This window comes from Diuraphis noxia, unplaced genomic scaffold (assembly GCF_037042655.1).
Source record: "Diuraphis noxia isolate RWA-SAM2 unplaced genomic scaffold, SU_Dnox_SAM2 contig0001, whole genome shotgun sequence".
Classification (NCBI taxonomy): domain Eukaryota; kingdom Metazoa; phylum Arthropoda; class Insecta; order Hemiptera; family Aphididae; genus Diuraphis; species Diuraphis noxia.
Window position 1 is genome coordinate 6,477,892 of NW_028301711.1, and position 24,341 is coordinate 6,502,232.

Below are 24,341 nucleotides of genomic sequence, written 5' to 3' on the forward strand. Positions count from 1 at the left end.
TATTTTTATAACATAAATGAATGAACTGCTGTCTGTTGATAACAACAAATAACAATATTATTGTGATCGTCTGAGCGACGACAACCGTCAGCCGGCTAGCTCCATTGATTTTGTGTATATTAATATCTTTCATATTCGACTGCCTGAAATAAATATATATATAATATTAATATCTATAAAATAGATATCAGTTTATTTATAGCTCTATAATTGAAAAATTGTTGTGTTGACTGTGGTCGACATTATTCTCTGACGAACTAGGTACACACCGACCTCATTCCCTACCGTTATTAACATCATAGATGTCGTGAACATTAACCGTTAAAGTCATTGGTTACCTATCGTTCGTTTTGTGCGTATTTGTTTTTAGACAACTGTAACTTTTGCAAAGTCAGGTATGTATAACATTCAAATAAACTATTATTTTTTATTTAAATAGGTATTACCTATGTAAATTATTATTGTAAATAGTGTTTTTACTATAGACATGCATTATTTGGGATATGATTATGTTGCTAATGGCCGTGCGAAACGAGATGGTGTAAGGTAAGTTTGCATCATTATACAATTACCTACCTATATCATCTGTATTTTTTTAATAAACTAAGTACCTTAATATAATAATTTAATATCTTTAAATACCTTAGTAATAATTACGAATTAGTATAAAAATTTAGAAATAATTTAAATCCGGGGCGAATGGTCACTCTATTTTTGGGTATATTATGTTAAAAATTGGTGGTTACTGCTTGGTTAACCTAACCCATTGGTTACTGCTTGTTAGCATGTAAACAACTGCTGTGATGGGTAACAATTATTATAAATAAAATATAGACATTCTTATACACAGGTAATCTAATGAAATTTAAGCATGTTTATGTTATTATTAAAAACTATTATCCATTTAGTTACCTACCTATACAAATGTTAAATATTATACATAGGTAAATGGGTTTCAGACACAGCAAACTTGGGCTGTTCATGTAAATAAATAAAATAAAATGCTATTAATATTGTTGAAAACCACTGTTTTTAACATGATTTTTATAACATATGTTTTAAAATGTTTTTTAAATCTTAATATTAAAATTTTCAATCATATCAGTGATAATATTCCTATTAATTATTAATTCACCTTTTTATTATTTATTTTTTGGATCAAATAAAAATTAATTATTATTATTAATAACATTATTTTTCAGTTCTTTTGGGTTACTTGTTAAGACTTATATTCATTAAAATGATAATATTAAAATAACAAATAAAATAATAAATTAATAACTACTATATTATATACTAATATTAAACATTCAACCAAACAATTTTTATATTAATATTAATATATATTTATTTTTTCAATTAAATAATAATATAATAACAATTGTATTCAATGATAACCTAAAATCAAATCAACTTTTAATAAAATAATAAATAATAATAATATATAATAAAATATAAGTGTTTTATAAAATATAAACTACTTGTGAATTTGTAAAAACAATAAAAATACTTTATACTTAGGTAAATAACTGCATGTAACATAAAAAATCATTTGTCAGTCCTTTAGAGTCACTGGTTTAAATAATATAATAAATAAATTTGTAACAAAATTGTTTTAAAACAATTAAAAACCATAAAAACTAAATACCTACAAAGTTTTAACAGGTGCATTTTAATGTTAAAATGAAATTAATGTAAATAATTTCAATTTTCTGTTAAAGTATCAAGTATATAATTTAGTAATCACACTGTAAAAAATCTACTCATAAGTCATAAGTAATATTGTTACACTGTAGATTAATATAGATTAATATACAGATAAATGTAGTGGTGTGAGAAGTATAAATGCTAATGTGTAAAACATTGGGATCTCAGGTGTACCGTAGTAGGTAAGAATATAGCCACGTTAGAATTATATAGTTCAGTCAGTCAAGTTAAATGACTTATTGTGTGTATATGTTCTCTGTTTAATATTATAGTTCATTTATATTACAAACATTTTTTACTCTTTTCTTAATAACCTATTATATTCAAAAATTTCATAACACCTACCTTCATTTATAGATATTGGAAATGTGCTGTTTCAAGAATTAATTATTGTGCCGGTTCAGCTAAAGACATAGGACCAAACCGGTACCAAGTACTAAGTACCCATAACCATGGCCCTAACATTCAAAATCCTATTCTCACGGTCAAACATTGTTTAAAAAGAAGAGCTACTCAAGAGACAGGATCTTTAAAAACCATATATAGTGAAGAGGCTTTGCGGTGAGTTAAATTTAGAGTTTTTGATTACATTCAGGTAAAATAAGGCGAGAGTTAAATTAATGTTTTTCTTATTTTGTTCATAGGTACCATGATGCAGCTCTTCAGTATCCTTGGTCAACAGCCGAAAACTTAATGAGACGTGCTAGACGAGATTCACTTCCGCCTATTCCAGCAAGTCTTCGTGAATTAGGTGATGTCTTTGAAAACGGATTGTTGAATAGATACTTTTGCTGCCGTGAACGTATCATGTACAAGACTTGCCTTAGAGATTAGAATGGGTTTTATTCTGTAGTGTTTACTTGTTATGAGTTGTAGTGATCACGTCGCCTACAGGTATCAGTAGTCAAGGATGATGTTTGGAAGGTGACTCTTGAGTTAATTACACAACGTAGAATTCTTCTTAATTAGATTAATTGTTTATTTATTGTGATAAAACATATATTTATTTATAACATGAAAGCTGAATGTAAGTTAAGTATTCTGAATGATAGAATAAATTCGGTTTGATTCGAATATTTTCTAAGTTTAAAATATTGTTTATAAGAAATTTTCTAAGTCCAATGAATTAAATTAAACAACAGACTGGCGTGAAGGTGCTCTGGCTAGTCTGGTCAAGTCGCGTCTGAATACAGGCCGTTTCGGGGTCCCTTATATAGTGCTACCCTCTACTCCCCATAGTCTACTTGCTCTTGTCGCTGTTCTCACGGATGTGGTAAAGTTATCTAGATTGACGGAAATGCCACTCGCCCACGTACGAGCTAAATGCGTTTCCCATGCGGCTACAGACTTCGATAATTTATATTATTATTAACATTATTATTATGAAAAAATATACATTATAATATTACTTTATGACATTGTTTCTTGTAACTTTTGTAATGATGCATAACCCCACATCCTGTGCACACCTATCAACGATCTTTCATAGTCGTCTAACCACATGATTACGTGTTGCCCAAACGTTAATGATTTCCACGAAATGCTTTCTCTCTTATAATTACAAAGTTGGTCGCATCCTACCCTATCTTGGTTCGGCTGGTATCTAGTTGACCGTGAACTAGACAATGCGGGACGCTAGTCCATAGCAGAGTTATTGGATGAAGTTATTCGTTATGGTGTAACCGAATTACATGCCGATGGTACGTTCAAAGTAGTACCTTCCAATTTAAGAGCAAAGCAACTACTAGTCATTCATTGCATGATCCAAAATCACGTAAGCAAATTAATTTGTATCATTAGTATTTTTAGTATAATGGTATTAGCAATATTCAAATAAGTGCCTAATTTGTACAAATCAAACTCAATTTTATATGAGAGTAAAACAAATTACATTTTTTGTAGGTATTACATTTTAACTTAAAAATCATTTAAATTTAAAGCCAGATTGATTATAAAGTTATCAATGTTTTTAGATAACCAATAATTAATTATTAGGTATAGCATATTATTTTTTTGGCTGCAACCATAGGCGGAGATCCTGTGAAATATTGAGGGGGGCTCAAATATTTGGTAATAAACTGACCCGTGGGGGCTTTGCCCCCACACCCCCAACAATCATTTTTACATTTAATAACTCATTAAAATAATTAAAAATTGTCTTTATTATACCTACTAATTAGAATACTCACAAACAAAAATGACTAAAATAAAATACAAATGCCATTATCAACTTAATTTTATTAACCTGTTACACTTTTTTTCAAATATATTTAAAATAGTGTCATTATTTAACAATTTAGTTTTATCTTTTTCAATATATAAGATTGATAGTTCATTAAATTTTTTTTGTTGTATTGATGTCCTTAACCAAGTTTTTATTTTCCTCATAGCAGAAAAACTTCTTTCGCACGTAGCAGAACTTATTGGTAGTGTTAAAGCTAATTGGAACATTTTACAAAAATTAGGAAAGACTTGAGGTGAAATATTCTTTTTAATATCTCCAATATCGCCTATTTCAGGTTCAACTAGGTAGTTCTTAGCAACCATCATTTCTGACCTTAGACTTTGTTGACAAATATTTAAACCCGGTAAATCCTATAAAGCAAACATTTTATTTATAATTTTTTATATTAATTTAGTACCTACTGAATATTTATAAAATAAAAAAAAAAATACCTTATAATGATCAATGAACTGAGTACTTCCATCATAATTTAGTTTAATAAATTCATCAACTCCAACAGCAAGGGACAAGTTTTCATTGGAAAACCGTTTTTTTAAATTTACAATTATAGAGTCAAGTACTTTAAAATATATATTAATTCTAAAATAATCTTCAGCTAAAATAGTTTCTACATCCACTGCTTCAGAAGTTGCACCAGTAGTCGTGCTTACTAAAAACTGTACCAAATGACTAGGTTGTTGTCTTTTCCTTTTCGGCTCTAGTTAAAAAAAAAAACAATAAGAAATATGTTTATAATGTTAGTCAATTAAAAAACTAATGAATTTTAGTAAAAATTACCTTTTGCTTGAGATGGTATATCAATTGAAATACCGTGTTCTTTGGCAAATGTTTGTATGGATGTCCATATACTAGAAAAACTTTCAGAAGTTCGAGAGTCTTCAATTGATTTTATTACATTGTTAATTAATTTAGCAGATTTTCCTAATGTGGCATTTTTATCTTGGAACATATTGCCAGGGGCGGTTTTAGGGGGGGGGGGGGTGCTACACCCCCCCAAACGTCAGCGGAACTCACTAAGTAGTCGGCAAATTAAAATCGACGACACGAGTCGGCAATTTCAACTCAATTTGATTCGTAATGAAATTTAAAATTTATAATATATACCTATATAAAAAATAAAAATAATTATTTTTGTTTATTATTCCCCACTTTGAATAGTTCCTCAGCATGACCGAAGTACCTAACGGCGAACACCCATAGATATTATAAGATAAGACCACATAGTCGTAAATATGTACGTTAATTATATTGGGAAATATTATGATAATGAATAAAAATAGATTCTATTACATGCTAAAATGCATTGGTATTTGGTTCATTCCACTAAACGGTCTTATCTAGTATCTACTTCTACTGACTGTCTCATAATAATATGTTTGATTAATAAATTCTTTTAATGTATTTAAATTTTTAATAATATTATTCTATTCAAATTTGTTTAAATCGTTGTTTTGCTTTTGCTGTCGTTGGTGAATTTAATTTAATTATAACTTGTTCAAAAATGTCTGATAAGTGTAAAAGGAAAAGAATTAAATTAGAATGTATGGATTGTGGAAGTATTTTTAACAACGATTATAAATTGAAACATGAAAGGCAAGTACATAGTGGTAAAAAAATTAAAACGAAACATTATGGAGTACCAAGCATTCTATTTGAAGCCTCAAAGCAGTCAAAACAAGTACAAATAATATGTTCTGTAAGTAAATAATAATATAGTATTTTTTTATTAGTTTATTATTTTATTTTATTCATTTTTATTAAATAATTCATTAGTGCTTTATTTGAAACACAATTTTCATAATTTTCCTAGTTACATGATGGATTAATTTTAGAAATGACTCGTTTATAATTTTATTAGAAATAAATACAATAACAACATATACGACAAATAACAAATTTTTTATAATTTTTTTAATAATAATAATTATTTTAAATTTTAATAATAAGTTGGTAATGTCGCATCCAATTTCACGCGCAATCGTACGCTTTTGAATAGTTAAAAGCATGTTCTTTGTTATTCCGGCACCGCGCGCAATCGTATGCCCAAAAAGGTAAAACGCGCGCAATCGTACTCCACCGATTTTTTTGTGAATGAAATTTTCAATTTATTTTACAATATTCTTTAATCGTTTTTTGGCTAAAGTGTGTATCTTTTTTCAAATGAGGTAAATTGAGCTCACTCAGAATTGTTATTTTCAAAAGCAAATTACAATATTGCTCACAAATATCATGTATAAGTTCTAACTAAACCTTCTAAAACAGTGACCTACTCCAAAGCGAAGTTGCTACCAAGTACTTATTAAGAAGTCCTTATTAAGGGGGGGGGGGGGGGCATGATCCCGATGCCCATAGATTTAAGAGCTCTATTCCTTTTAGTAATACATAATAAGTATACATAGAAATTGGAAAAAATAAAATAAAAATGTTTACCTTTATGTTATATCAAGTAAAATTATTAAATTTTAATTTTTCTCATAACAATGTGATACAATTAGAAAATTGTTGAAAATAGAAGTATTACACTAGGAATATTATTTGTGGTAATACTTAAAATTAGATGTAATTTTAGTATTTACTATACTTAATCTGTTATGTTATTATTAAAAATAAAACATGCATGTAGTATGTAAATATTACAGATCTATTTTATTTGTCTTCTTTGTTATTTTATTTTTAAATGGTACAAAAATATATTTAATTGTTAAAAAGTAGTAGGTACATAAAAAGAAAAAAATTATAAGTGAGAATAAAGGTTGAAGTTTTAAAGTTTAGAGGGGGCCACTAAGTGTTTAATGTCCAGAGGCCTAATAGATCTTTAATCCGGCTTGAACTGTTACCCCATTTAAATTTCCACGCAACCTTAAAATTTCCAGCTTTTTTAAAATTGTCAGTTAATAGCTTAATAGCTAATGTTTAATATTACCTTAAGTTCGCAAGTTAAAGATACTGTAAACCTAATCTAGACTTTTTTTAATATATTATTTGTAGTTTGAATTTTAATCATTAAATTAATGTACCTAACTTATGTTTAAATAATTTCTTTGTTTTAGTCTATTCCTATATTATTTGCACTCATGCAAAAAAAATCAAAAATTGCATACAATGTTATTGTTGAATATTTACGGTCATTAGCTCCAACATTAAGGCCAACTAATATAATGACTGATTTTGAGCCAGCCTTACGTGATTCCTTATTGGAAAATTTTCCTGAAGCTGTTGCACATGGGTGTTGGTTTCATCATAATCAGGTTAGTTGATTTTAAGTATAATTTTTTTATTATTTTAATCATAGGTATAATATATATATATATATATATATATTTATATAATATATACCTATTGTTACATTATTTATGATATAATTATTATAAAATATATGATATGCAATGAAAGCTTTAAAAAGTTTCCAATAATATTAAGAATAGAGAATGTTTTTTTTCTGTTTCTAGGCAGTATGGAAAAATGTTGTGAAGCTAGGTTTTTTGCATTTGGTTAATACAAATGATAGAGCTCTAAAAATTATTAGAATGCTGATGTCAATTCCTTTATTGCCTGCTATGTCGATGCGACTAGGTTTTGATGAATTGCGTCTTTACTCCATAAGAAATAATGTCAATTTCGAATCCCTTTTTTCTTACTATGAAAGGTACATTACTATTTAATGTTCAAATCGTTTAACTTATTTTTACACTTATATGTGTGTATTCATATTCATTATTTTTAATATTTTACATTTATAGGTTCTGGTTAGATAGAATGGGAACACAATTTGTTTCTGTGTATAATTGTCCAAGACGGACAAACAACAATGTAGAATCATTTCACAACAAACTGCGTCTTAAATTTTGTTCTGCCCATCCAAACTTATGGATTTTTATTGGTAATTACTAGATAATTAATAGGGAAATTACCAAATATGTGTTAAAATTTGGTATACCTACGTGGCTACATTTAATATGTTCAAAATATTTTTTCAACAGAAAAGTTATGCGATATTAGTAAGGAGTACCATCTTATGATTGGTCAAATAAATAATGGAAGGAGACCTACACGCTCTTTGAGTAACCAGTTTTTGGCCAATGGAAGGCAAATACGCGATGCCACAGCAGAGTATAACTTACTGCTAATAACTCGTATGGACTTTTTGCACAGAGTATCATATTCAGTTGGTTCTTATGTAAATCGCCAAAGAAACTGGGTGACTAATATTGAAAATCAAAACCCTCAAGAAAATATTAATGCAAGGGACATAGACAACAATTTGCATGCACTTGTTGAAAATCGTAAGTGTTACTTAGGTAATAACTTACTGTATAGACAATTTTAAAATACATGCATTTTTTAGTTGATTTTGAAGTTGAACATATTGATAATGCTGAGGACAATCAACTTCCTCAACAAAACCTTCAAGAAAATATTAATGCAAGGGACATAGATAACAATTTACCTGTACTTGATCAAAATCGTAAGTGTTACTTAGGTAATAACTTAATGTATAGACAATTTTATAATACATGCATTTTTTAGGTGTATTTGAAGTTGAAAATATTGATAATACTGAGGACAATCAACTTCCTCAACAAAACCCTCATTTTGAACATACAGAAAATGACAATGGTAACCTGAATAGTCATTGTTCAAATAAATATGTAAAACCTGAAAACCATTATGAACCAAGAGAGTAGTTAGAAAACAATTTTTGTTTGTGAGGATTACGTTAGCAATTATTTTTTTTTATTTAGATAATTAAAACCAAATGTATTACACTTTTAAAATTACCTATTTAATTTAATCTGTGTGATCAAAATTGGAAGGGAACTAACGTATAGATTTGGTTAGAATAATGTATTAGGGTTAATTATAATTTTTATTTTGTTTTTATATTTGAAGAGTGTTAAACTCCAATTTTCCCCTAAGCTACAGCTTTGGTTATTATATAATATTATTATTATGTTGATGCACATGGTGATCAAATTCATACATTTTACGAGAAAAAAAAAGTTAATATACACATTGTAATTATACGTCTTTTGTTCTGTAGGTGAAATTATGGTTGGAGATGTTGAAAATGAAATTGCCATCACATCAGGTAAAATAAAATAATATAGTTGTATGTACCTTCTTATAATTTGTTCACATAGTGCTAATCTTTATAAAGGTTATTAAATATTAAAAATTACTATAACTTTTTTATGATTTAAATGTGTTTAACTTTTAATATAACTGCTATTTATGAATGTACATTTTTTTCAGACGATGAAGAGGATTATTTGACACCGGAAGATAGAGATCCCGACATGCAGTATATGATGGTTCTTGATGCAAGAAGGCGACAATTGGAGTTAGAGGAAATACCTTATGTCAGAGTCCCGGCTATTCTTCCGTCTTTAATAAATATAGATGAAATGTGTATCGTTTGCAAAGACGCTGAAAAAACATATGCGCTGATTCCATGTGGTCACAAAGTAGTCTGTGAAGAGTGTCTGAACCTTTTAGATCCCAAACGTTGTCCTTTGTGCAATTTAAATTTTATTAATTCCCTCAGAGTTTGGTGAAAATTTACCTGAATATTTTAATTTTATTGTGTACTTATTGTGTAACTACTTATATAATAAAATAGAATTGTACAATAAGAAATTGTATAAAAGATATATTTAGGTTGAATATTTTTATCTCGTAATTTATTTTTTGAAATGAAATGAACATTTAAAATAGTCTAATAGTTCAATATTTAAACTTGTTAAGTTAAGGAACGATTTAAAAAAAAAAAAATCACTTTTTACTATGAAAATGACTTAGAACAATGAATACATTTAAAAAGTGTTTTGTAATGGAAATTTGACTGCAATTTCATATTATTACGATAGTCTCGTAATTTCGTAAGCCATTGAATATATATTATTAGACCTTTGAGTGTCGAATAAGATACGACTCTAGATCATTTCCCAGCTCAAAAAATAATTTTTACTCAATTATATTGGTGGCTAACGAAATTTTAATTTTTGAAAAAAAAAATTGGCGTGCATTTTTGTTTTGCCAATTTGTCAATCTTTAGATCGATACACGACTTTTTCGAAAACAAAAATATGATTTCGAGGGTTGACTGCTCCGATTCTTGAAGATTTCATAACGAAAGCACTTGTATCGAATGATTATGGGTTTACGATAAAATACGAATTTGAAAAACCTATCTAAAAACCTAAATCCTTCAATAAAAGTGCTATCGTTATGAAATCATCAAGGATCGGAGCAGAAGTGTCTCTAGACTAGTTCCCTGAAGTTCGAAGACCCCCGACTCCGGGAGTACGTTTTAGAAGGGCTTAAATCGAAACGTTTGGTAACTTAAAGTATAATATTATCTTATGTGAACGTCATCTACAACTTATAAATGATTTATTGAACTTTAAAAAAAATACATTTTTACATACGTTTGTTCGCATATGGTAATTAATAATTATGCTAGCAGCATACAACAGTCTACGCCAGTAGTTTATTTAGAAGTAGTTACCTACAGGCGCGGACTGGTAAAAAAGGGCACGGGATGCTACATAATTTAAAGGGCAAATTTAAAATATGTAACTTATTTATAAAATATTAAAATATTTTATTTTGTTTAAATAAAGTACCTATTGAAAAATCGTAAATATATATTAAGTTACAACAAACATTAAAATAGTATAATATTAAATTACTTTAAATTCTTCAGTTGTATGATAAAAAATAAAAATATATTTTAGGGCAAGGGATGCTGTAGCATCCCAGCCAGTCCACGCCTGGTTACCTATTCATATAACGACATCAATATTAAATCTTTTTAAGAGTGTTAAACATGAGCAAGTGTTTATATATTTTATGACCTTATATTTCAATCATCTTAGTTGGGTAATGATGTATACGTCTCAAAAATGCTTATAATTAAATGTATTTTGTTATAATACGACATGTCTTAAAATCTAAAACGCTGACAATAGGTATAAACGTATACTAAATTAGCAAATGACAAATGTATATTATAATATTAGGTATGTACTCAGTTCAGAATTATTGTGGTCGTCTGTTTGTGTATGAGATTAATCTCCTACATAGGAGAACGAGAAATGAGGAAATTTATAGTTTATCGATAGAGAATTTTATGGAGATTTCATTTAAATGGTCGGTGTAATGAATTTTCTAGTAGTTAAATAGATAGTTTTCAAAAATTATAAAAAAAACCAAAAATCCATACAAAATTCGCTTTATCAAATAAAAATAATCATTGATTTTTAATATGATAACGAATTATTAATTAGTGTAACCTTCGACCATATAAACTATATAAATATGGTCGAAGAGTGTAACCATTGTTCAGATTTTAGACGATTACCACTTATAAAAGTCAGCAAATAATCGAGGTTATATTCTATTCATATTTCATAATATTATATTATATTATGTAAATAATAATTATAACCTATAAGATTAAATTTTGATAATTTTTATTTAATTTATTTATTATTTAATTTTTTTTACTTTTTAGTAGGTATTGTATAATTAAACAAAATGTTCACTATTGTATGCAGTATACAAATTACAAATTTAAACAGTTTACCTTAAATGTGATTTTCGTAAGTCATACTTAGTTTTTGGCTACTTACCTGCTTGCGTATTATGTAAATTTTATGTTATACAACAGTGTATTATTTCTAGATAAAATGTATCTGCAAAGAATTAAAAACCAAGTTGCGGATAGATTGGTGGGATTTTTCATTTTCTAAGTTGGTAGAACTTTATTAATTGAGAATCCCAATAAATGATTGTTTTAAATAATATAATTCCAATATACGTCGGTTCCAAATATCATAATTCCAGCAATTGTCTGTTCCGATCAATATTTGAAATTTGATGATTCCAATTAATGTGTATCCCAAAATTTGAGAATCCCAATAAATGATTGTTATAAATCAAATAATTCCAATAAATGTCAGTTCCAAGTATCGTAATTCCAGCAATTGTATGTTCCGAACAATATATTCCAATCAAACCTAAACCCAATACATTATTTTCAAATAACTGTTTTTTCGAATATTGTTCCGAATATTATTCCGAATATTGTTGGTTCCATAAATTAACATTCCAGTATAATACGACATACCGTAATATATAAGTACATATTTTTTTAAAGCGCTTAAAAGTCAACAAAAACCATCAATAGTTAAATAGCTGTCTTATGATATATTGTCAAATGTGACAGATAACTATAAGAATGGTAAGTGATTATGTATTTGTTATTCATTAATAATTATTAAAAATGATTTATGTCATGAAGGTAGAAATATTATATATATATAATCATGTTCTGTTTTTATAGTACCAAAATCAAACTCTGATAAAGATACAAATGAAGACATTGTTGAAGATAAATTAGAGTCTTCTGATGTTCATCTTGGTAAATATTTTTGTATAATAATAAAGTTACTTTTTTTATTTAAATCTCAATTACATTTTAACAGATGAAAAAAGTTCAGAAGTATGTATTAAAACACCTAAATTATTAGACGTATCTATAGAAGCTGTAACTAAAGTAACACCAGGCAATAGTACACCAGGTAATGCTTCAGTTTGATTCAAAAATATACTTTATATATTATATATTTACTAATTTCATACAGGCAAAGATTTTCAAAAAGAAACTTTACACATGTTGACATTTATCAAACATGAATTACGGCGTATCATAAATAATCAAAGAGATATGGCTCAAAGACTTGATTTTATTGAGATACGTTTAAATAGTATGCCAACAAAAGATTCTTCTGTCAATAATAAGATATCCTCATCATTAAATGACATGACTTGTTGTCCATTACCCATCGATAATATGACAGATCTTGATACATTGGAAAGTAATATTTTGGGAGATGGAGCATTCCGCACAAACTTAGTAAGAAACTATACTATCTTTGATTTAGTTATTAAATGGTTGAAATATTAAGTTTTAATAAATTTTAATTCAACTTTTGTAACCAAATAAATATATTAATTGTAGCATTTACTAACCAAGGAAATAATAAATAAAAGTTCTGTGCTAAATAGTATTATAGTAGTATTAAGGATACATTATTGCTGTATACCTATACTTATGTATATATATTCTAAAAAAGCAACTAAGTTAATTAATAATTAAATTATTAAGGATATTATAACAGTAAACATATATGATTATAGTTAATGGACTTTGAAGAACATGGCAGAGTTTCTTTTACCTACTGACTATTATTTGTTTATTCAGTTATAGACATTATAGTATAGAGCATGGATTCTTAAACTTGTATAAACACTGTACCCCTTTTTATCAATACATTTTTTGGGTACCCCTTCTTAGTTACTTAACTAAAATATGTATAAAAAAATTTAAAGACTTACATACATGTTGGCCAGATTTGTACCCCTTAAAAAATTACAAGTACCCCCAAGAGGTATGCTTACCACAGATTGAGATACACTGGTTTAAAGGATGAGTTGTATTTATATTGTAAATATTAGCTGTATCATGAGGGAGATGATGGTGATTGATCCTCGGTTTTTAAATTTTAAAGTTTTGCCTTTCTAGGGTTTATAATATATAAAATAATTATTATAATATATTTACGCATTTTTTAGGTGAATGAATTATCTTATATTGGTGGAAAAAATGTTAAATCTATGGTAAAAAGGCTTATGGCTAAGTTATTTAAAGATGAGTTTTGAAAGACTTCTCATATACTGGGAAGAAAGGAAAACAGAAATTTTCAAATTTAGCAACTTGTTCCGTAATATTTGGTAAGATATATTATGACGACTATATATACATACAATATAAACATTGATTTTATTATGTAGTAGGCAATGGTGTGGGGAATGCACCATTTTTAAGTAATGTTCTTTCAACATTTAGGGGTGGGTGCACCATAATAATTAATTTAGTAAGATTTGTAAGACAATAATGAAACTGGAAATAAAAATTAAATAATTTATAAACAAAAGTTTGTTTGTATATTTATATAAATATTAATTTTAACTAATAAAATTTGTAATATACTATACGATAACATTCATACAAACAAATATTTAAGTGTTGTAAATGCCATATGTAATAACAGGTTATATAAATCTAGTATCAGGATTGGATAATTTCATAAAAAATCTTTGCTCATAATCTGCAAAAATAAGTTACTGTATATGCTCTAGTTTTTTAGGTACTAATTATAATGAATATACTTAGCTATATTTATTTTTAAAATTTTTTCTTATTTAATTTATAGATGCCATCAAAACTCAAGAAAAGTTTAAACACGGTACTCAAAATGAAATGGAAGACATTATTAAATATGTACTTGCTCAAGCTCCATTTAACCTGAAGAGGCAAATTGAAAAAAATAACTAAATTAATTACTTCATTTTTATTGTTTAATATTAATAAGAATAAAATGTTTAATTATTATTAATATCAGTTGTTTATTTCATATTTATTAGTAAAAATTTATATTTATTAAATATTTATTTTTGATTTTTATTAATAATTAACCAAAGGGTTCAATCAATATTTATTAGGAATTAGATAATATATAAAAATGTATATTTATTGTTCTAAAAACTAAAAACAACATTCAGAACATAATATATTACAAAATAACATAATATAACATATTATAAAATTAAATTGTAAATCTCGAATATCTTTTAGACCGTATTTCTTCAATATTTGGTCTTGGTATTGGAGCTATGGACTTAGGAATTTCAATTTCTTCTGGTATTGTTATGATATTATATTCGTTTGTTTTTTTTTTTGCCAAATCAAGCACTTTTTCCATAATTTGTTTTCGCCAATCATTATCAGTACGCTCATATACATTTTTTATTGTGTATTTCCCTAACGGTTTCGAGTATACCATTTTATCACCTACTACTTGTTTATTTGTATTGTAATTATGGTCCAATATAGCCATGATGGATCTTATGTACATACCTCTATATTTTAGATGAATTCGTTTTGGCATGTATTTTAGCCTTACATTATGATAAGATTCCAAGCGGCCAGTATGCACAAAATGTTTTGCATGTGGCAAATCTTTTATAAAATCTTTGGCAGTTATAATTTTTTTTAATGCATAGTATGATTCATTATCGGATTTTAACCATAATTTTTTATTTATTTCTTCGTCTGTTAATGGATCATGATCGCATGTTTTTGTTACTCCATTTTCTTCCCATTCATGTTCATTTTTTATGTGATGTAGTAGAGACGTGAATTTTTCAACTAATAATTGACCGTCACCTTTGCAGTTTTGTGAAGCCCACCAAAGATGATTATTAATACTACTTTTCCATAAATATGCATCTTCATGTTTTTTTTCTAAGGTTTTCATTTTTTTCATCAAACTTTTAGATAGGTGCCACACATCAAATACATGTTGTATTTCAGGATGTTGTGTTCTAATGTAAAAGCGAATTCCTTTATGACGATCAGTAAGAAACAATTTAATATTAAAATTTTGGTTTTTGGTCAGATCATCAAGTAATAATTCACAACTTTTTTTTTCTAAGTCTCCTTTTACCATACCTTTTTGAACAAGTTTAAAGTCGACTATTTTTCCACTACGTAAATCCATTACTGAATAGATGCAATACTTGGCGCAAAAGCCTGGAGAGTCATACTGCCCATCTCCAGCTAACCAAATATCATTTTCTGAATTTTTAATACTGTCAATAGTACTTTTCTTTTGATTTTCCCAAATATTACAGATGACTGGTCCAGTATAACACTTAATTATTTTATCATAAACCGGACGAGAAAAAAATGATAGTTTTAATGAATCACAGAAAGCTACCATTTGTGTGTACAGAATTCCGGATAAAGTCAAAGCAGATCCAATCAATATATTTCCTAATGGACGTTTATTACTCTTATTTTGTGAACGCCAAATTAAATTATGGTTTCTATCACATACAGTTATAACAGATAGTAATGCCCCTTGGATATAATGTTGGACGGATACAACTGTAGAATTACATTGACGGCAACGATTAAAAAGTGGCAATAAACAATCCCAAAATACAAAAAAACAAGAATTATCTTCTATATTTGATGATGGTTTTTGCTGTGTCGGTTTACATTCATAAATTTCTTCTTCTTCATACTCTTCTTCTTCTTCTTCTTCTTCTTCTTCTTCTTCTTCTTCGTACTCTTCTTCTTGGTTTTCTATTTCAAAAGATATGTTATTTGTAGGCTTATAAAATGTGTAGCATTCATTGCCTAAATCACACTGTACGCCTTTTTCATTCGGATTATCACTGAAGTAAATACAATTTGGATTATCAATATCTAGTACATTATCGTCTTCGGAATCAGATTCATTAAAATTGTTTATCAAATTGTCAACTTTTAATTTTTTTATCGATGTGTTTGTTGAATTTTGTTTTGATAAAATATCTTTAATATCTTCTTCGTTTCTTTTTCTGGATGTTCTTATACTCCGAGGTGTTTCGGGTCTAAGATCATCGACTTTGTAGATAGTTGGTATAGAATCGGAATTTAAATATAACTTTATTTTTTCATTTGACAGTAACTGTTTTTGTAGTTTACTCGATTCTGTAAAATCTTTTTCTTGAAAATGTTTTGAACATATTCTAGATCCACTACCCGGGACAAAATCTTTACGTTTACAAAACACTAACCATTGTTTAAATCTAAGTGGTGATTTATTTCTTTTTGGAAAATTATAAAAATTTATATTTTCAGATTGGCTGCAAGTTGCCCTTTTCTTATCATTATTCGAATTGCATCCAAATACAGAACAAAGAACCATTTTATCCCTAAAATAAATTACACCATTTTGTTTTAATGTGAATAATTTTTAATTTTAATGTGTGTACTTTAATATCAAAACATAAAATATAATATAATATTAACTGATATGGTTATAACTTATAACTTATAGGACATAAAGATAATATTATAAAATAGGGACATGTACATATTAAAATATATTTATGAATATTGTATGTTTAAAAATTTAACTATAAGAAGTGTTCTCATTAATATTACAAATATTGAAATATTTATATTTTATATAAAGTTTATTACATAATTATGTATGATAAATGATAATAAGCTTATAATATAATATGTTTACAGTGTACATGATTTATAACCAACATAACAACCGTCTTGTTCCGGATATTTCTGCCGAATTTCATTTACAACACACGATGGAATAACAATACGATTACCTATATAAAACCAAAAATTTAATCACTTGTATTTATACGTTCCTAAACATATTTAAAAGCATTTAAAATTTAGTTAACATATTGCATTATATTATCAGTGGACTTGTAGTCATCCTACCTTTTCCTATAGAATTCCACGAGTTTATCCAATAAGTAAATTGTTTATAACAAATATACCTCCACATCTTATTTGTTGGTTGTGATGAAGATAACGTTTTTTTTTTGCTTTTATTTTTCGATTTAACAATGATTTGTTGTCGTGTAATATTGAGAATCTAATAAACGTAATAAAAAAATCGAGGAAAAAATTAAAAAACTGAATCTACTTTGTGTTATGTAGGTACCTAATCTATGACTTACTTCTTCATCTAAAATAATTTTTGAAAATGAGCTTATCTCCGTTATACATGTTTTTTTGTTACTATGTTATAGTAATTTATGTAATTTTTCCAACTCAAAACAACAAATACACTCTTGGTCAGTACTAAACCTAATACATTTATTACATAAACACCAATCGTTTACATTAATTTTTTACATTAATTTTAGGGCACATCGAGATTACGGAACGTTTAATATAGATAAAGAGCCCGAGTGCAACGAAGGTAATTTTCGAGCGTTGCTTAGGGCACGAATTGATTCAGGAGACACAAATTTAAAACAACATTTAATGACTTGCGGGAAAAATTCAACGTATATTAGTTGGAATATTCAAAACCAAATAATAGATGCTTGCGATGAAGTCATTTTAACAAAACTTGTAACTAAAATTAACAACGCTAAATGTTTTACTATACTCGCTGACGAAACGTCTGATATTTCCTCTATTGAACAATTCGCATTGTGTGTAAGATATATTGAATCAATCAATGTAAACAATTTTAAAATAGTTGAACATTTTTTAAAATTTGTACCAGTAGAATCAACTTCCGGTCAAAATTTAGCAGATGTACTTCTAACAACATTGAATTCATGTGGTATTAATATAAACTATTTACGAGGACAAGGCTACGATGGGGCTGCAGCGATGAGTGGCAAATTTAAAGGCGTCCAAGCGCGCATAATAGAAAAACATCCAACTGCACTCTATGTACATTGTGTTTCACACAGCTTAAATTTGGCTTTATCTAATGCTGTTGATGTAGTACCTATTAGGAATAGTTTTGGTGTTATAGAAAAAGTGTACACGTTTTTTAATACACCAAAACGTCAGATTGTTTTAAAAAATCAAATTCAACTTTTAGTTCCTGATATTAATAAAACTAAACTTGTTCAACTATGTCCAACTAGATGGGTTGAACGACACGATTCAATAATAGTATTCAATCAACTTTTATTACCTGTAGTGGCGGCGTTAGAAGAAATTCAATCGTGGAACTGTAAAGACACTTCATCAGGTGCATTTTTACTTTTAAATGGTATTCGTCAATCTACATTTATTATTTCATTACTCTGTTCAGAAAAATTATTAGCTTATACTTTACCAATAAGTAAAATACTTCAAACGACAGATATAGATCTTTCTACTGCAGTTAACCAAGTAGAAAGTGTAGTGTCTATTCTCCGACGACTTAGAAGTAATGCTGACAATGAATTTAAGCAATTATTTTTAGAAGCACAAGAAGTTGCCTCTAATTTAGACTTGACTATGTCTATACCTAGACTAACAAAACACCAAACTAAGCGATGTAATACACCATCAGAAAACATTGAAGAATACTATAGACGTTCAATTTTTATTCCATGGGTCGATTCATTTCTTAATAGTCTTTCTGATCGATTTTTGAAACATAAAAATCTCCTCACAAGTTTTAAATGTCTTTTACCAACCGGACATAATCCAACAGATGAACAAATTTCAAGTTTTAAAAATATTTTTGACTTTTATGAAAAAGATATGCAACAAATTAGTTTTTCTGTCGCTAAGGCCGAATTCGAATTGTGGTATGAAAAATTCAAAAACTGTGGCTATACTTTACCGCTAAACGCAATTGATGGTTTAAATTTATGTGATGTTAAAATATTTGAATCAGTATTTATACTTTTAAAAATATTTGCAACGTTACCAGTAAGTACAAGTACGGCTGAGAGATCGTTTTCCACACTACGGCGAATTAAAACCTATCTCCGAAACACAATGGGACAGTCACGTTTAAATGGTCTGGCAAATCTTCACATACATCGAGAAATACAAATTAAAGAATCCGAAATTTTAACAGTTCTTTCTGAAAAGGGACCCAGGAAACTTAAATTTTAAATTGATTTAGTTATAAATATAATTATAAATATTAAATACATAATAATAAAACATTATATGGCGATATTAAATAAAAGTGATTATTTAAAAATTAGTTTTAATTGTTTACTTGTGTGTAATTATTAAGCCCCCTCCAAACAAAAATTCTGGGTGCGCGCCTGAAGCTAATAGACGCGCCTTATCATATGTTTGTATAGGCACAATTATGTAGCCATCATGTTTAATCATATGACGTCACGTTTGGGCAAAACAATTTCGAGTTATTATTAATTTGTTTATTAAATTATTTTTCACATTCTAGCTTTCATGGTTTCAAACTGCTTTCTTTGAAACTTGAAAGTATTGTGTTTTTAAATGTTTGATAAATGACCATGGTTTTATTATAATGATAGTTTTTTTTTTTCAAGTAGCGTTTATTGAAAATTTACAATCTATACAATTTTTGTACAATGAGTAAATTGGGGGGAGGGATGACAATGATGGGGCAGTGGAGTGGTGGAGAATGATAGTTAAAGTAAGAATGTTGAAAAGCTTAGTTTTTGGTTGCATTATTTTACTTTTGATATTCATATGATATACCAAATGGCAAATACACCAGCTCACTAGGACTAGGTATAAGGTAACTACTTGACACGGTACGCAGCGGCAGCCAGTACAAAGTACAGGCACCGTTGCGACCGGTCTACGACTTAATCAACCACCACCACGGGTGACAACGACGCGGCACCGTCAACTCTCCCTCCACGCCGCAAAGGCTAGACGGGACGGGAAGACAAGTCGCGCCGGACGAGTACCGGCCGCCTCCGATCGTCAACTCGTTCACCGACCGTCGTACCGATCTAGACGTTTTACCTACGGGAAAAAACAAAGAAACCACCACGACCGAACGATACTAGACCACGTGATTGTATCGATCTTAACTTACACTCGACCCGTACGCGCGTTATTAATATTTGTTTTGTGATTAAACTCAATAAAACGTCTTGTTAGAACGATACCACGAAATAGTGAGTGTATTTCGTACTTTTTTTCACCACCACACCAACACCATTTTAAATCAGCGACCGGCCTTCCGCGGACCATCACCAACATCGTCATCGCCGAAGCCGTGTCATACTGTCTACTAAAATGTTAAAATACAATAATGGTTTGATTAAATATTTTATTCTTCCTATTAATTGAATAATATTTTACAATATATATATATGTTCCCATTTAATTGATCGACCTTCGTCATCAAAAATACACTTATAATCACCTAAAGTGTTTCGTATTAATTTCAGCATATGACATGCATCATAAAAACTATATATTGGATCATTAGTAAATGGATTTTGGATACAAAAATGGTTTTCATCATCGTTACTCATTATGTTAAAAGAAGCACCAAAGTTTTTACACATAGTACTGTTAGAGTAAGCACCATCAAAAGTTAAACAGTGGACTTTTGCCCCTGTGTCATTCAAGAGTTGTAAGCAATTTCTTAGTAAATTACTACGTTCAGCACCATTCAGTCCTCCAATAAGAAAATACCCCAATGGCATTTTCCAATGTCCATTGATTCCTACAGCCATAAATAATAATGCATTTTTAGCATGAACTAGGTTATCACCATCACAATTATTAATATTTGCGCCCATATCAACAAATCCATGCATTTTCTCCCCATCCCACTCTGTATGGTCTCTTATGTACATTTCATCCACAACTAAATTACAAATAATTGTTTGATCCTTGGCTTTAGTTTCAATACAACTAAAAAAATATTTTAATGTAAAATTTTCAATTATTTTAATATTGAGTATTAGCATTGATTATAGAATAGACAGATAGCCCATGCAATGTTAATATTTGGTGACCATGCGTAGGATGCAACCACTATGGAGCGCTAGTGTAGTTGGGATGCAAGGAGGTGGTACCCCCATCGTAGATGTTTGCCATGGATATGCGTGGAAGGGAAGAGGTGGCTTATCGCGAAGTGCTTATCTAAAAATAGAGTTATAATAAGAAACTGAAGATATACTGAAATGATTGGAAATAATAATTTTATTATATTATCATTTATTACTATCTTGTTCATTGTGGAGCAACCGCCTTCCGAATTTTTTTGTTTTTTGAGTTTTAAGTTTCATTTTTATTACATATTTATTTCATATTTTTTATCAAATTAATTTATAATAAAATAACTCAAATTTCAAAATTAAAAAAAAGAATTAAAACTTTTAAAACACATAATAATGCTAAGAATTCAATAAATATCCATAACTTTCCATCAATTAATTCTAAGGCAATGGTAACGATGCAATAATTAAAAGATAGGAGTCGTCCGTGGACATTAAATGAAAAAAATTTAGCTTTAAACTTATATTATAAATCACCAACAGCATATAAATTTTTACGTTCACAAAAAGTTAATTTACCTGGGCCATCAACTATTCGTCGTTGGATTGGTCAATCAAAATTCTTACCAGGTTTTAGTAAATTATTTTTCAGTCATATACAAAAAAATTTGAGTCATCTGATTATAAAAAAAAAAAAAAAACTTGCACTGTTTGTTTTGATGAAATGTATATAAAATAATTTATAGAATATTCCAAAGAATTTGATTTTATTGAAGGTTTTGAAGATTTAGGTCATTATGGGAGGACCAATAAAAGTGCTAGCTGTGTTTTAGTATTTATTGCTCGAGGTATTTACTCTACATGGAAATTTCCAATTGCATATTTTCTTGTTCATTCTGGAGTTAACAAAACAATTTAAAAAAATGTAATAAATTATGTTTTACAAAAGTTATTTGAGGTTGGGTTGTGTCCCAAAATTATAGTTTGCGATCAAGGCACAAACAACCAAAGCACTTTAAAATCATTAAATATTTCAGAAGATAATCCATTTTTTTTTTATCAACAACAATAAAATTTTTTCTTTGTTTGATGTTCCTCATTTACTTAAAAGTATTATAAATAATTTAATTAATGCCTGTTATATAAAAGATAATAAAATAATCTCATTTGATGATATAAAAAAAACATATGAGTTGGACAAACAAAATCATAAAAGTAAGTCTCTCATCAAAATAACAGATGCACATATTTACCCTAATTCTTTTCAAAAAATGCGTGTTAAATTAGCAGTACAATTATTAAGCAATTCCATGGCCGCAGCAATCAGAACTTGTATACAAATAGGACAACTTCAAAGTAACACTTCATCAAATACTGCAGATTTTATTGAGTTTATTAATCATTTATTTGATTGTCTAAATAGTAAATCTTTATATAGCCATAATCCATACCTCTGTGCATTAACTAATCTAGGTACTGTAAAAAAATTTTTAATAGAAGCCTGTAGTGATCACGTCGCCTACAGGTATCAGTAGCCAAGGATGATGGTTGGAAGGTGACTCTTGAGTTAATTACACAATCGTGTTCCGCGATGTTTTTGTTTTATATTACGTATTTATTTTATATCAGTTTTACTATAAACTGCACTCACACTAACGCATTAATTATATCATTACTACTATTAAATATTACGCCTCTATGTTATAATTATTTATCTTTTGGTTAATTACTCCAAATAAAATAATTAAATTAATATATCACAAAACTACTTATAAACTTATTTATTATTATTTATATTAAATCTTAATTAATAATTCTAATTCAAATTTATTTAAACTATTATAACTTATTCTAGACTACTTTAATTTATTTATTATATTATTTTTACTTAATGTGGACTATATTTATGCTATTATATTTATCTAATATTATATATTATTTTATATCTAATATTATATACTAGGTATTTAAATCTAATTCGAACCGGTTCTAAAATTACTTTCTTTCACTTCAAAATTTTATTTCTTATTATTCTCAATTATTTTCTCTATAATTCAATTATTCATTTACCATTTATCATATATCATTTATCATTTATTCATCATTTTTCTATAATTTCCTTTTTACTATATATTCAATATCTATTCTCAATAAACTGTGCGCGCACACATTATATATATCTTTTTCAACAAAATCTCATAATTATTCTCAATATTTATTCATAAAACTAAGGACTTATTTTCTCGCCTTTTCTAAAATTCCAAATTAATTCTCAATTATCAACATATAAGGTCTTACCTCTTGCCTTCCAAAAAATCACTATTATTTATTTCAATTACTATATATCATATGGTCTTACCTCTTGCCTTCTCAAAAAATCACAATTATCAATATCCCAATTACTTTATAATCTAAGGTCTTATTTCTTTCCTTACTAAAAATCTCAATTATTCTCAATTATTTATATATATATATATATATATATATATATATATATATATATATATCCTTTAATATTCTTCAAAATTATCAATTCACTTATTTTCATTTATCAATACTCAATTATTTCTCATTAAATTATTTCTCGTTATAACGTTATCTTTTTATTTTATTTTACCTAGGTTTTATTTGTGCCTGTTTATTTTATTATATTATTAATCAATAATATTCATTAAACGTATATATATTATCTGAGTTAATCATTTAATTTATATTTATATATAAAAATAATATATTAATTATGAATTTAATGTTCTAATGGTGGTGTAGGTGCACACACCAAAAGTGTTTTATACGATAGATCCTAAAAAATCTAAAGGAGACGCGACCCCACAAAGCTTACAAAAACATTTTCTTAAATACTACACAAAAAATTATAACTCACAATACTGTCGTCTTCGTATTTTGGTTCATCTTGACTGAAGCTGATTTTCCTGCGCTATCGACTGTTGACCTCTAAGTAGATTCTTTTGACCCTCGGAGTTGTTGGAAAGTGATCAGTTCCCCAACGGTGATTCTGTCGAACTGCCTCCGTGAAATTCTT

General features: G+C 27.9%; 2 protein-coding genes and 1 pseudogene across 3 annotated transcripts; all 3 read left to right on the forward strand.

Annotated features, from left to right (window-relative positions):
• Window positions 1-3,309: 3,309 nt before the first annotated feature.
• Window positions 3,310-9,535, forward strand: LOC107171701 (uncharacterized). Its single transcript, XM_089215877.1, has 9 exons — window positions 3,310-3,481; window positions 7,003-7,200; window positions 7,402-7,598; window positions 7,693-7,832; window positions 7,933-8,235; window positions 8,298-8,417; window positions 8,480-8,569; window positions 8,994-9,041; window positions 9,206-9,535. The coding sequence occupies exons 1-9, from the start codon at window positions 3,467-3,469 to the stop codon at window positions 9,505-9,507; spliced, it is 1,413 nt and encodes a 470-aa protein (XP_089072003.1). The 5' UTR covers window positions 3,310-3,466; the 3' UTR covers window positions 9,508-9,535.
• A 2,760-nt stretch (window positions 9,536-12,295) lies between these two features.
• LOC149059371 (uncharacterized) lies at window positions 12,296-14,415 on the forward strand (annotated as a pseudogene). Its single transcript, XR_016191002.1, has 5 exons — window positions 12,296-12,377; window positions 12,442-12,537; window positions 12,601-12,872; window positions 13,592-13,750; window positions 14,233-14,415. The product of XR_016191002.1 is annotated as an uncharacterized LOC149059371 (transcript).
• Window positions 14,416-17,586: 3,171 nt separating this feature from the next.
• LOC107171700 (52 kDa repressor of the inhibitor of the protein kinase-like) lies at window positions 17,587-19,794 on the forward strand. The gene is made up of 3 exons (XM_089223858.1): window positions 17,587-17,600; window positions 17,750-19,232; window positions 19,759-19,794. Exons 1-3 carry the CDS (start codon window positions 17,587-17,589, stop codon window positions 19,792-19,794), a joined length of 1,533 nt encoding a protein of 510 aa, XP_089079984.1.
• The last annotated feature ends 4,547 nt before the right edge of the window (window positions 19,795-24,341 follow it).

Excerpts from the sequence above, each read along its gene's own strand:
- LOC107171700 (XM_089223858.1), top strand. Across the intron at positions 19,233-19,758 it reads ATGTTAAAATATTTGAATCA|CTTTCATGGTTTCAAACTGC; the intron begins GTATTTATACTT and ends TTCACATTCTAG.
- LOC107171701 (XM_089215877.1), top strand. Across the intron at positions 7,201-7,401 it reads GTTGGTTTCATCATAATCAG|GCAGTATGGAAAAATGTTGT; the intron begins GTTAGTTGATTT and ends TTCTGTTTCTAG. Across the intron at positions 7,833-7,932 it reads AAACTTATGGATTTTTATTG|AAAAGTTATGCGATATTAGT; the intron begins GTAATTACTAGA and ends TTTTTTCAACAG.